Source organism: Aptenodytes forsteri, unplaced genomic scaffold (assembly GCF_000699145.1).
Source record: "Aptenodytes forsteri isolate BGI_AS27 unplaced genomic scaffold, ASM69914v1 Scaffold54, whole genome shotgun sequence".
Lineage (NCBI taxonomy): Eukaryota > Metazoa > Chordata > Aves > Sphenisciformes > Spheniscidae > Aptenodytes > Aptenodytes forsteri.
In genome coordinates this window covers 9,483,809-9,498,249 of record NW_008796044.1, presented here as the reverse complement: position 1 = coordinate 9,498,249, position 14,441 = coordinate 9,483,809, and the positions used below count along the sequence as shown (strand labels likewise).

At 45.2% G+C, this 14,441-nt stretch overlaps 1 protein-coding gene across 1 annotated transcript in view; it reads left to right on the top strand.

The window, feature by feature from the left end:
• Positions 1-7,148: 7,148 nt before the first annotated feature.
• FAF2 (Fas associated factor family member 2) overlaps positions 7,149-14,441 on the top strand; it is a 9,825-nt gene continuing 2,532 nt past the window's right edge. Inside the window, exons 1-8 of the mRNA XM_009285769.1 lie at positions 7,149-7,213; positions 7,653-7,787; positions 8,499-8,575; positions 9,712-9,850; positions 11,189-11,274; positions 11,355-11,446; positions 12,907-13,084; positions 14,033-14,204. Coding sequence (XP_009284044.1) covers positions 7,166-7,213; positions 7,653-7,787; positions 8,499-8,575; positions 9,712-9,850; positions 11,189-11,274; positions 11,355-11,446; positions 12,907-13,084; positions 14,033-14,204 — 927 coding nt within the window. The 5' untranslated portion in view covers positions 7,149-7,165. The remainder of the gene's footprint in view (positions 7,214-7,652; positions 7,788-8,498; positions 8,576-9,711; positions 9,851-11,188; positions 11,275-11,354; positions 11,447-12,906; positions 13,085-14,032; positions 14,205-14,441) is intronic.

Sequence of the window (14,441 nt, the reverse complement as noted above, 5' to 3'; positions counted from 1 at the left end):
CCTGCCGGCCTGCGCCGGGCCGTGGGGTACGGGGCTCACTGGGAGCCGGGGCAGGCCTCGCCTGGAGCGGGCCCGTCAGTGCGGGGGTGTCAGGCCGGGCCTGAGCGGGGGGCGAGAGGAGAGAGTCCCGTGGTCTCGGTCCCGGCGGGGGCAAGGGTGCTCCCCGCGGGGGCGAGTGAAGCTCCTGTGTGGGGCTTGGGCTCCCCGGCCTTCGGACTCTCCCGGGCTGGGGCCTCGGTGAGGGGACGGCCGGTGCTATGCGTGCTCGGAGCGCTTCATTAAGAATGGTGTTCTGTCATCGCTAACTGGGGAGGCAGGAAGTGACTGCTGAATAAACCCCATTATCTCCGTACGGGAAAAACTCTATGGTAAGTCCCGGCCATTTTAATTAGGTAGTCTGAAAAATTCCCTTTCTTGTCGTTAGTGATGAATGGGAGAACCTTTCCTGGTGTCTTGGGAGGGTTAGCTAGTGGGTTTCTATGGAATGTGGTTTCTCAGAAAATTGTTTCTAACCCTCACTGTTTGGTAATGCCTACTGGGGGGAGGCCACTGGGGATTGTAATGATCTAATCTTGCTGTCTGCTGCATAACATGGGCTGGGTTGCTTAACCTTTGGTTTGCCAGGGCCTTGGGGCTGTGCAGCAGTTGAATAATAATAAAAAACCCCTAATCTGCAGGTGTGGCTTGTTGGGGAGAAAACAGTGCTGTGGAGCTGAAATACTTGGGGCTGCTCAGTGAGAAGTAATTAAACATGCTGGCCAATGAAAATTATCTTCAGGTGTCTTGGGCTTCTTTCTGAATTGTAGGGTATCATGTGGTGTTCCTTGGATTGCAGAGTTTTTTTACAAATACGTATTTTCTTTCAAGAGTAGTTTGTCTGATTTTGTTGCTTCATATTCACTTTTTAAGACTGTGCTTTGCATTTTTTGGTGTGATGTCACTGTAGAGTTATAGGGCTTAAAGGGACTTCAGAGGCATCCAGCCTGGTCTTTCACAGCTGAGATAGGTGCAGATGTTCCTCATTGTTCCAGACAGATATTTTGCCCCTCTGAGCCAGGGGGATTTAACAACCTGCTGAAGTAATTAATGTACTGCAGTGTTTCTCTGTGACTGTAGTTATGAGGAAACTTATTTACAGATATCCCCTCTAAATCTTTGCTGCAAATTAAGCTGGTTGGGCAACCTTAACTTACAGACAAAGGAGGCAAAGCAATGTTAACAATTGCTTTCCCAGTGCTACCGTTTCCCTGGTAAGTGTATGAGGTTTAAGCCATTGCCTTATGCTGCACATATATATGTGCAAAAACTGTCCTCCAGCTCCTATTCTGTTGCTGTAAGATATTGTAGTACTTATTAATCTACTGAATCTGGACAGATAGGACCAGCTGCACTCACCAGTGTCCCTGTTACTATTTTCAAAACCCTGTGGGCAGCTGTGAAACTAAAGAATCCTGTTTCCTAATGCTACCTGGTATTGCCATGGACAGCAGGCTGGGGGCTGGAGGGGAGGAGAAGGAGTCAGAAGGAGGGATTCAGGTTTTAGTTCAGCTTCCTGTTGAGCCCTGGTGTGACCTGTTGAGCCCTGGTGTGAAGTGGAGGAAAATGCTCCTTAGACTATAAAGGGGAGAACTTTTTCAGTTAGAAGACAGCTACTGTCCAGAGCCTGGTGTGAAAGCTGTAGTCCAGAAAGCTTCAATATCAGGATCCTCTCATTCTCTTGTCCTGTGGGGATTAGCTTTTCACCAGGGCTGGGCTAGTGACAGACTTCACTGGTGAGTCCTTCTCCTTTGGTATTTCACACCTGGCTGAAAGGGGCTCAGGTGTGCAGTCCTGCTTCTTTCTTTGAAATGAGATAGAGTAAATCAGTCCACCTGGAAAAGTTTTTTTTTTTTCTTGTTTCCTTTAACTGGACTCTGTTAAATAGCATTTGCTGTTTGGAGAGGATAGCTAAGTCTCACTAAAATCATTTGTACATTGCTATTGCTGCAAAACACTGCTACAGTTAGCTTGTAAACCTTTCAGGGATTCCTGCTGTCTTTGCAGGGAACACTTAGGTGTTTTCAAACATAACTTTACACTTCTGTTGTGATGCACTATCATAAGCAATTTGTACAATATTCTGTGGTGGCAGAGCATTGTACTTCCGCAGAAGGCGGCATGCCACTGCAATGTGAATAGAGCAGAAGAGCGAACTAGGAAAGAAGGGAGTGGGGATAACAAAGATGAGGTAAGCAATAGCAGAAGGCCCTCAGTAGTGTTATAGTTAAATGGAGAGCAAGAGCCATAGACTGCCATTCATCCAGCAAACAGCTGTTCTGGGTGAAGATGCTGTTGCCCTACACTGTTTATCCTACTTCTGCTGGAAACTGCTCCTTCCAAGGTAGAGAGGTGAATGCCTGCTGTCCTGTTTGTGGCCCAAGCCATCAGGGTTACAGTTTAAATACATACTTTGCCATTAATTCCACTAATGTTTGCTTGATGTGTTTTGGTAGTACTCATATAAACAGCTCTGCTGGCAGAATGGTGAAAGTAGCAGCTCTCTTCCTACTGAAAGGGCTGGAATAGGATAGTTGTCTGCCACTCTGCTATGGCAGGTTAATGGAGTAAAAAAAAAAAGTGCCAATATGGAGAGATAATTGGGATAAACTTGAAATAAAAGCAACAAAGCACTCTTGCGTGCTTTCAGCCTCCCATTTACTGCTGAAGCATTGGCTAATGTAAAGGAATAAAAGCATCTAAATTTTTCATCTGTCAAGACTTGGCTGTCTTGACAGCTGTAGAGAGAAACTTGATGTGAACAGCTTAAGAAAGCTGTGGAGATACAGTTCCATTTGGGAGATGGAAAAAACAGCAGAGCAGCTTTTGTAGGATCTTGTTATTGATCTGTGCCCATTACACTTGGGCTGATGTCTAATGTTATAATATGCTAATGTAAAGTAATGGAGTGTTATTCGCAAAGGAAAAAGTTAGCACTCACAATACCATCTCTAACTTCAACTGGGAAAACCAAAATGCTCAGGACTGACAACATCTCTAATTTAAAGAGGAAGGGGGAAACAAAAACTCCAGGCATCTTTCCTACTCAGTGTATTGTGTATCGATCAAAACCCACATAAAGGCATTTGCTGTAATATGCAAAGAGAAACTCTTGGTAAAGGCTTTTTTGCTGCTTGAAGTCAGATGTTCTTTACCCTTGGAAACATAATTCTCTGGAATTTGGCAGTGGGTTGGGAATTAAGAGCAGTGCCAGTTACAGTCCTGTGGATTTGCATCTCTTATGCTGTGTTTCAACATATGAGCGTATCTGCAGAGGGAACAATTTCGTAAGTCCAGTTTACAACCTTTGTCCACTCAGGGGTATTCCTTCTGCCTTTGAAGTGTGGAATTGTGCTTTCCACTACTTCAGTACTGAGAAGATTTTAGCATTCTGAGCACTCTCAAAGGTGAGAGATGCAAATAACTATATCCAGCAGCAGCTTCAGTATGTTTTAGGATAGCACTCTGCTTTGAGTGGTGTTTGAGAAGGCAGTGTTGAACTTTACTGGCATTTGTGGTACTTAATATTTTGTTTTCTAAATATTATCCACTGTCTTGAGCTTGGATGTACATTTATTTGAAGGTTTGAGGGTGCTAGTTTAATGGGATTAATTTTAAGTACGGGGAACCTTATCTTTTTATTACTTACTATGTCTGTGTAAGGTACATGCTCTTTGAGGCACCTAATGAGAGACTACAGTGAGTAGGAAACTAGCAGTTAGTGACTGATTTGAAGATACTGTTTGTTCTCTTAGCCTTAATGATACTAAGAACGTGCTCCTCTGTCTGGCATGTGAATAATGCAGTTTGCAGCTAGCCATGAGATTCATCAGAAATGCTGTAACTGGTGCAGTGGAAATGATGTGTTGTTTCAAGCTTCTAACCTGTTTCTGTGACTAAGGTGAAGCAGTGGCCATAGAAGGTACTGAGATAACAGTATAAATAGTTGTTGGGAGTGATAATGAACAGTATCGGTGTTTACCAGCAAGTGTTGTCTAAACTGGCAGTTGAACTGTCTTCCTGCAGTTCCTTACATCGCATGCAAGTCATTCTGAAACCATACATGTCTTCCAGAACATCCTGGAACTGTAGTGTGTCTGTCTTATGGAGCATGTCAAAGTAATGTTCAAAAAGGTGTTCGGTTTTAAAAGCTGCCTTTACACAGGCAATTTTTTTCCTGCAATGTTTAATTGTGCAGCTTCATTGATCAGGAGTAGTGGGAGCGCTAGGCACGGTGCTGCTGGGGTGGTTTTGTCACTTCTGTTTTGTGTTCAGAGCAACTGTATTAAGATGCTAAGAAAAAAAATGTAGATTTGCCTCCACAGAGACGTGCTGTTGTAGAAGACTGAGATCTGACCAACAGCAGTGTGCCTGTCGGTGTAACGATGGTCAGGAAGGGGTGAAGTTAGCTGGCCTCTGTGGAGCTCAGTAGGTCTTGCAAATGCTGCAGTGATTCAGTGCTCATTAAATGTTTGTTCTGCATGGTTGTTACTTTCGTGCTGCTTTCTGACCTAAAACTTCTAAAGTGTTTTGCATAATTTAAAAAGGAGGGAATGTTCAGTCATGAAGCCCTGTTATTAGTGCTGAGTGATAATCCAGACATTTAGAGACAAAGGCATGAATGAGTTTCTGAATCTTGTAAATTTTGCAAACACCAGCAGAATTTCCAGGGTGTTAAGGAATGGTGATCAGAAGACTTTCAAGGCTTTGAAATACACAGATTGTGACTCCATTGTAAAATCAAATAATTGAGTAAATTGCAGGTGTTTTTTAAGATGTCCTTCTAAAAGGACAATGAAGTGCCTTCTGTAGGAGTTTGGGGTAAAAAAAAAAAATCAGAATACAAACCCAAAATTTTACTCAGTGAAACACATCTTTAAAGAAAGATAGTTAAAATAAAACACTAAATCGTGAATCTGAGTGATAAACAAAGGTATTCTGGCAGCAACAGCTGAATTCACTGAGCTTCGTTTCTTCTGTAGTGCTCCCTTGCAAGGCTTGCTCTTGCAAGGCTTGCCGCAGACTGACTTTTTAATAAATATTTATACACCACTGGGCAGTGACTTGAAGTGCTTTTTTCTGAGCGACTGCAATCACATAGTTAATGTCAGCAATGCTTTGAACAGTTTGGTTCTGTACAGCAGAATGAAACAATGATTTTTGCGCAGTAGACTGGGGGGAAAGTGGAGATCTATGGAGACTTCATGAGAAAGAAGCCAACAAATGCTCAGAAGTTTGAACTGAGCCCAGAGATTGAATAGGGCATTTGTGCACAGCGTGACTCGGGTGGAAATAGCATGTGGAACGTATGGATGGGGGCAGGGAAGGGAATAGATGCACCATCCTTCTCCAGTAAAAAAACAGTTCAGTGCGTTCTTAAATGGTCAGCTTGTCAAGACTGCCTCAGGGGCTTTTAAATGAAGCAAGAAATGGGGGAGATGATGAGCAGAATTAAATAGGATTGCTAACAATGAATTGGATCACAAGGTATAATAGAAACTACGCACAAGGATTTATATCAAGTCACTGCTCTGTGTTTGCTGTCATCATAGGCTGCCTCCTGCAGAAAAGCTATGCTTTGCTGTGTGACAGACACAGGGAGCAAAAGTTCCCTGCTCTTTGCCAAACTCCTGCATGGCTGAGATCTTCTCAGGTAAGATCAGGCAGGCAGAGGACAGGCAAGGCTCTTGTGTAGTTCAGCTCATACAACCTCTGTAGGTCAGCACGCTCCACCTGTCACAGTGTGTAGCAGTCCAGTGGGAAAGCAGCCTGTTTTGCTTCTCATCTCAGTCCCTGAGCCACTGAGGGAGGTGCACCTGCTGTAGTGTTACACCAGCTGGCTGGGGGCGGGGGGAAATCCACCAGGTGAGAACATGAAGCATTAAGAATCTGTGGAGTTCTCTTGTCAAGAATGACCTTGCTGGAGAAATTGTCGTATTTCAACAATCTCTTTATATCACCAGCACATTTTTATGTTGAATTTGTTATGCTGCTTGTGACAATTATTGTCATTGCTTCTGCCATCTTGTATCCAAGCTAAATAATTGTTTCTGAAGGTATAACTGTTTTCTTGGTTTTCTGTAGCCCAGTTACACAAAAAACCAACCAAACAACTTTTTACTCCTTTTAATTTTAAAATGACAGTAGTTTCCTTCAAAATTGCCAGTGTTAATGGTGTTACCTGTAATGATCTTTCACTGACCGATTCAAAGGATTGTTAAAAAGATAGTGGCAGCATGTTTGTGGCTTTATGCTTTCCTATGAAAGTGTGTGCTTCAGTTCTGTGGTGATGGGTGGGGTATACAACCCTGAAATGTCTGTTCAAACACCTTACAGTGAGTGGTGTGGGGAGCGATGTGTCTCTGTGGCACAGTGACAGGGATGTTCACTTCAACAAAGATTTGCCTCCATTCAAGAGGTGCTGACGTGGCTTCCTGTAATAACAAATACTGTTGTTTGATCTCTTGTGCAGAAGTTCTGATTGGCACAGGGTTAAAATACGCCTTCCCAAACATTGATGTGAGAGCCCGGTGGCTTTGATGTCTGCTGATGTGTTTGGACTATGTTTTCTGTTTTGGGTCCTGTCTGTGTTGGACTGGATTTTTTTTTTTTACTATCGAATCCCCCGTGATGCTGGAAAACACTACCTTTGTTAGTGCCTGGCTCGTTTTAGTCTCTATTTATGTTTGCAGTGAGTGAAGTAAGGGTCATCTTGGGTTTTCAGAAATGCTTTGTCTGTCTTTTAAGTTGATGCTTTGAGGTGATGTTCGAGGGCATCTGCCTGGCATATCCTTTCAGAGTAAAATTTGTGGGCAATATTATGTTAGACTCTTGACTGGGCTGAGCGCAGCTGTAGTAACAGACCTTGGGCACTGCTGAGAATTGGCTAATGCTGAAAGAGTGCAAAGGCCTGTTTGAGGCCTCCTGTGTGTTTATGGATTTGGGTTGGCTCAGGTTGCTCTGCTCTTAAACTGAGAGCAGAGCACTTTAAAAAAAGAGTATTGTGGTAATGTGTCGTGGTAACTCCTGTCTGTGCTCACGTGTTGCAAAGAACAGTAAAAATACAGCGCTTCCCTGGCACTCATCTGCTTTTATTTTCCTTCTTTAGGACTTGACGGGCATAGAGTCCATGGACCAATGTCGTCACACACTGGAGCAGCACAACTGGAACATAGAGGTACCACTGCAAATAAGATTTGTAGCGGTTTCCAGGTACCTGGATTAAACAGAGTACTCTGTGGGGAGAGGAGGGGCCCCTACCTGTAAGATTTAGCTTGTCAACCCCTGAATTTACACTAGTAGCTCTTTATAACAGTATCTTGATACATCTGGAGAGCTGGTTTCAGAAGTACACTGCAGAGTTGTTATGGCTGCGAACAATCACTTGACTGGCACGTTGTGTAACTTCCCGTAGTGTGTGTGTGCAGGCTGCCATGGAGAAGCCTTTCCATACAGAAAAGAGTGTTGGCGGTTACTGTTTGTAATGAGTTGTGCTTATCCAGTGCTCTGGGGCTGTGGACAAATAATACCCACTGTTAGTGTCCAAAGTATAAAAAAGAGATTTTCTGCCATCCTTAAATGTCTGAAACCTCCCTTTGCTCTTTCTTGTGTCTAAGGCAGCTGTACAGGACCGACTGAATGAGCAAGAGGGTGTCCCAAGTGTCTTTAATCCTCCTCCGTCGCGGCCGTTGCAGGTCAATACAGCTGACCACAGGATCTACAGCTACGTTGTCTCAAGGCCACAGCCAAGGGCAAGTTATCTTACAGTGGATTTTGTCCTGTTTCTTGGGTGACTCTTTGAACAACAGAACTTGCAAGCAGGGAAAGGAATTGTTTTCTTTGTATGCTGTTATCTCCTTTCTAAATATTTTATCTTCTGAAAACAAAATGTAGAACTATTCCTTCAGCCTCTATTACTACTGTGGATATTTTCTCCACAGTGTGATTCACAGTATGAGACAACCTTCTTTGTGTCACAGAATGTCTTGCTGTGGCGTAGTAAAGCTTTTTGATCAGTTCAGTTGGAACAAAGGACTGTCCCCTCCTTATGGCAGAGTGATAATATTTTTTCTTTTTACAGCCCCCCTAAAGTGTACAGATAAACTTGAATACAGTATCAATTACTTGCATTAATGTTTCACAAACAAATTTGCATGAGCACCTGTAAGACTCAGTGCTGTTAATCCCTTTGTACTGTTAAGAAAATTAGCACAGAGCAAAAGCATTGCTGCTTGAATAGTCAGTGACACTGGTTTTCAGACATGTCACATTGAATTTTGAATGAACCATGTTAGTCACCTAAATTTAATTTGACATGTCCGAAGCCATGACATATTGCTGAGCTTTTTTTCAGTGGTTAGAGCACTGATAGTCCCCTGTGTGCTTGATGCTGGTGGACACTTTGCTTTAGCAGGCCTGTTCCTGGGGTGGAGACTGTTCTAATTCTTTGTTTGTGATTGCAGGGCCTGTTAGGATGGGGTTACTACTTCATAATGCTTCCATTCCGATTTACCTATTACACATTACTTGATATCTTTAGGTAAGTACTTTTTTTGTACTGACTCATGTATTGACTGCATCAAGGCACACTCTAGCTTAGATTTGGCTGTACCTCTGTCACTTGGATCTTAAATGGAAAATCTGCCATTAGACTTAATTTGCTCAACTGGTTTTATCTGTAGCCTTGTAAAGTTCCTACACTGTTTAGTAAGAAATAAATCTTGCAGCTCTGTAAATGAAATATTTAATTGGAGTTCTAACTCCACGTGGCTTTACAGTTTGAGTGCCACGCAAAGGGGATGCAAAACAGTGTCAAACTGTCCGGTCTTCTTGGACAAACAGCTTGATCAGAACCACGTCCCGCTGGGCTGCAGGTTAACCTGCCCTAATCCCTGTGTGTTACTTGGCAAAACCCAAACTGTAAACACCTTTGCTTTTTCCCCTTTGGTGTCTGTTGCCTCTTCTCCCTTTACTGCCCCGAAGGGCTAGTTCATCTTGCCTCCTTACAGCATCGGTAGAGAAAAGGGAATGTTAAAAGGTGGTAAACATCCAGCAGTCCTGCCATTTGTGTTTTGGCGATTTCCCCTGTTGTATTACTTTTCCCCCCCCCTTAAAGACTTTTCCAAAGTTCAGTGTAACTTCTACGCATCAATAGAACGAAACATTGATATCTGCTTTGCAGTTAAGCTTTTTCAGCCTCAGAGGAATGACTGTTTCTTCTGTCTTCATTGGACTCCTAGTGTAATGTTCTCTTTCTGCAGCTCTTTGCACTCTGGAATTGTTAGACTTGGAATAGCAGAAATGCAGTTTTCAAACAAAAAACAAAGTGGACAAAACTGTGTGGCTTTTAACAGCCTGTCTTTGACTAAATTCCTCAAACCTCATACTGTTGGTGTGGCTTATGCCTGACGCTTCAGAGGAAGTCGAAACTGTTAATCACACAGAATTCAGATACTTGCTGATGCCTGGCATGAGATAATATTTGACTTGAGGTTTCTGTAGCAATGGTATCAGTTTGGAGCAGGTGGCAGTTTAGGTTGTGATTATAAATGTTCAAGGGTCTCAGCTGTGACTTTTTTCCTCCTTATGAATACCAGTGACTGTCTGTGGAAAAGAAAATCTGTCCTTCAGAAAGTCAGTAAGCTGAATTTCCAGTGTCCTTTGCTTCCTTCCTAGGTTTGCTCTGCGTTTTATACGCGCTGATCCTCGTAGTCGGGTCACTGACCCAGTGGGTGACATTATTTCGTTTATTCATATGTTTGAGGAAAAATATGGGAGAATACATCCTGTCTTCTACCAGGGAACTTACAGCCAGGTCAGTGTCACATGTTGGTGCATAGATCCTGGGGAGATGGAGAGTGGTGATTTTGCCAGATGGTATCAGGGCCTACATGGCAAAATCACTTTTCATCTAAAAGCCCAGCGTTTGTCCCAAAACTCTCTAACGGGGTAATGGAGAGCAGAGAACAAATGTATTGGAAAACCAGTGTCTGCCAGGCTTGATGGCGTGCCAAGCCTGCAGAGTTGGAAAGCAAAGCTGCTCTGACTGTTCCTCGACCGTCTGTATGGCTCTGTAGCCAACAGCTATTCTTTGTAATCCTGCCTTTGTTTTTATAAACTGATGTGGTATGCCAGAGTCTGTCCTTCTGTTCACCAAATTGGGATTGGCTGGCTGGGCTTGTATTATAATGCAACTCCAGAACTTGGTGCAGGACCTCAAAATTGAGAGAGGGAGCCCCTGAAGAAATTATGGGAGGTGAGAGTTCCATACATTAGATCTGGGCTGATGGTGCCCTCTGTAAAAGAGGGATGTCCCAATGGGTACTGCCTCTTCTGCAGCTTCTCTTAGCCTAGCCGAGCGAAGGGCCTCCTGCAGTGCGTCCCGGCAGACAGTTGGATCAGCACTGCTTCCTGAGTGGCAGAGAAGAATTTGGAGTCTGCATCTGCTCCGCGCTGCACAGCGATGCAGCTCGCCACCTCCGCAGATCTTCTAGGCCCCTCTGTCTTGCCTGGAATCCAAACTTAAATAACCACGGAATGGTTAGGCTACCAAAACTCAGTGCCAGTAAAACAGGGAGCCTATTGTGCACTTATCCTGCGGTCTTGTTAAGAAATGCTCTTGGGTGGGTGGAATCCAGAGACTGTAGATGTAAAAAGTTTTTTTGTTGTTTTTTTGTTTGTTTTTTGTTTTGTTGGGGCTTGCGGCATTATTGAGTTATCTCTTTTTAGTAGTGTTTTCACTTGATGTGGTCTGAAGATTGTGTCCTGTACCAGGCTAGAGTGGAAAGCTCAGCCTTGGCTGCTGTGAGTCTGAGGGATGAAGGAGGGCTCTTCACTGCCAGCTGAGTCTGGTGGGCGGTGGGGGGTGTCAGTCTGCGCAGCTTCCTACCTGGCTTCGCCGAGTTCACTGTTCTCCAAAGCCACATCCTGAAAGGAGTGTGAAAGAACACACTAGTAAGTAGCCCCCTTAAATGAGGGTTTAGTCAGAAGGTCTGACAGGTTCATCCTCCACTGCTGCTTCATTAAAACCACGCTAGTGGCAGAGTAATGGCCTGGGTAAATGTTGCTGAGCTGTGTCACACAAGTCTTGTGGGTGCTGCTTTCCCCTTGCCTAGAGACCCTGTAACTTTACCTCCTCTGCTCTTATGCCAAGGCACTGAATGATGCCAAGCGGGAGCTGCGCTTCCTGTTGGTTTATCTTCATGGAGATGACCACCAAGACACAGATGAATTCTGCCGGTAGGTAGGAGAGTTTTCCGAATAGTTATCTTTGCACTTTAAATGCGGCTTCATTCACATGATCTCTTCTCATCCCCTAGCAATACACTGTGCGTACCTGAGGTGATCACCCTCATAAACACTAGAATGCTCTTCTGGGCTTGCTCAACCAATAAACCAGAGGGATACAGAGGTGAGTGTGTCCCTTCTGGGCTTTACCTATCCCCTCCTGTCTCTGGAACAAGCCAAATGCTCTTTGACAAATTTACATGTGTGAAACACGCTGTTGGCTTTTGTGCAAGCAGACAAGACATTTCAGGATTGCATGGGGAAATATGTGTTGGTTTCCGTGTGATACCTCAGAGGGCCTGTTTGGATGCCAAGGAAATACCTTCTGCTCTTTACCTCCACTGTTCCATATGTTTCTGGGCAGTCCTAGTTGTGTGTTCTTTGCTGCGGGCATTCAAGCTGCTTTCAGTGCCTTGTTAATGGGAGTTAGTGGGTGTGTGCTGAGGATTAAACTGAGTGCAGAAATTAGTATCTAACTAGCTGTGCCCTTAACACTGGCTGGTATTGTGCCTGAGGCCAGGAGTGACTTGTTAGGTGCATTCTTTCCCTTTCTGAGACAGTCATGTTTACTCCACACCTAGTCTCTCTGTCTCCTCAAAAGTCCACAGTGAGGTCCTTTTAAGTACTGTCTTTCCAGAGCTGTTGATACCTGGCCTGCCAGCATTTTGGTAGGGTTTTCTGCAAATGGAGGCTTTTCCCAAGGTTCTGTTCGTGCCTCCTGAGTCGCTTCTGACCCTTCCTGTTTCACGGCAGGAGAGGCCAGGAGTTCTGGTATGAAATTTGGGTCATTCTTGGCTTCATAGTTCACTACCAGCTATCGACACCTTGAAAGAATGGATTTCTAAGGAGACATTCTTTTACTTATTGCTGTTTCATTGCTGCAATGCTTTGGAGTCACAGCCTAGAACGCAGAGCTGGAAGGGATCGTGGCCTTTCATTTAATCCATGGGGTGCTCTGATTTAGTTTCAAGGGCTCCACTGGTAATAATGGCTCCAAGTTGTGTGATGTGCCATGCATGTTTAAAGGAGGAGGTGGTCAGCAGCCATAGGTGAACAGTAACTTAAAAGCCCCTGATCCGCTCCATTCCCTGCCTCAAGACAGAGCCTGCCTCTGGCACAAACAACCTAATTTTGTTTGGAAATGTCCAGGATGGACACTGCCAAAACCAGGACAGTCCCCATGACAGTATTTTCCAGAGTCTGGCCATCCTTAATCATCTTAGCAAGTGTTTCCCTGTGCTTGACCTGTGTTTTTCTTCCTGCAGTTTAAACCCAGGGCTTTTTGTCCTATTCTGAATGGACATTCAGAGCAATTTACTTCCTTCCTGCTTGAATTAAAGAACCTTTTTGGTTACTTGAAAGCTTGTTTTTTCCCCTCAGTCTCTATGCTCCAAGCTACTTCCTCCCTTTGCTAATTTATAGGGTTTAGTTTGACAAAATGGAGCCTGAGGCCTTTTCTGCCTAGGAAGAGATAGTGGCTGTGGAAGCTGCTTTCCTAGGCCCTTGGTGATGGACAGTGTGCTGTACCCCTTGCTGACCCTTCTGGATGGGGCAGTTATGGTGATGTTTGTGCCTGTTTCCCAGTCTCCCAGGCTCTGCGAGAGAACACATACCCATTCCTGGCTGTGATTATGCTGAAGGATCGTAGAATGACCGTAGTGGGGCGCCTAGAAGGCCTCATCCAGGCTGATGACCTCATTAATCAACTGATGTTCATCATGGATGCCAACCAGACATACCTGGTGTCCGAACGCCTGGAAAGGTATGACGGGACCTGAGCCTCCAGTAATGCAGCCCTTGTGGAGGCAGACTCTGCTCTGCTCCCTTCCTCCCTCCAGACACCATATGTAGGCAGGTAGCTCAGCATTTCCCGTTCTGTAACGCAGCCCATGGGCTCTCCTCTTCCCAGTGGGATCATTGGTCCATAAATTCAGGCCACCCTGTAGCCAGGGAGCTGGATGTGTTGTCCATGCAGGCCCGCTACTGAAGGGTGGGTGTGAGTGCTCTACTGTTTTCCGCAGCTGGAGCACATCCTTAGTGTGCTGGAGCTTTGTAGGTAAAGCTTGGACAATAGCCAGTAGGAGCCAAGGGGGAGCAAAGGTGTTGCAGGCAGGAGGAGAGCTGGGGTCCGCAGTCAGTCGGTGAGCGAGTGCTGCTGCCTGGGCTGGCTGTCCTGAATTCTGACTGCGTTTCTGGTAGTACCTCGCGAGCACAAGCTCCAGTCCCTGGTAACTCTGTAGGGATTTGCAGGCTGCGCCTGAAGCAGGATGCCACCTTCTGATCTTCTGTCTGCCCCTCCTCTGCCTCATGGTCTCTGGGGGGGACCCAGTAACATGTTTTGATACCTCTGGCTTCTGAAATGTGCAAGGAATCACCTGAAGGAGATAAAACTGTAAAGAGTCTGAAGTATGAGGCAGAAATCCTGGGCACTGCTTATGTGCTGTCTGTCCTCTCTGTCAAGCTGTAGTGGGTGAGAAGTCTTTTGTGTTGAGTTCATTTCCACTCAACCTAGGGAAACAGTTTGTGTGCTAGGGACTGTAGAGACTCGGTTTGTCTTTTAGGAGCTCGTGGTACTCTAAATGAGGTATTACCTGATGTGTGTGCTCCTATGAGTTTGAGGCTGTACCTGCACCCTCGGGTCTGCCATCAGCCTGCTGTGCCTTCACTTTAGGGCCTGCTAGCCCTGACTGCTTCCTGCTCACGTTTGCAGGGAAGAGAGGAACCAAACCCAAGTTCTGAGGCAGCAGCAGGACGAGGCATATCTGGCATCCTTGCGTGCGGACCAGGAAAAGGAGCGCAAGAAGAAGGAGGAACGGGAGAGGAAGAAGAAGAAGGAGGAGGAAGTGCAGCAGCAAAAACTAGCAGAGGAGAGGCGGCGACAGGTGAGAGCAAACTGACTGCTGGAGAGGATGCTGTGTCCTGTCAGATGCTCATGTTGTGTAGGAGCAGTGCCTGCAGTAGGGCTTTCTTGTCCTGCTGCTTGCTGCTTCTCTCTAAACTGGAGAGGTATGGATTTGATGGGTGGACTGTCCGGTGGGTGAGAAATTGGTTAGATGGTCGCATCCAGAGGGTAGTGGTCAAAAGCTCAATGTCCAGATGGAGGTTGGTGATGAGTGGCG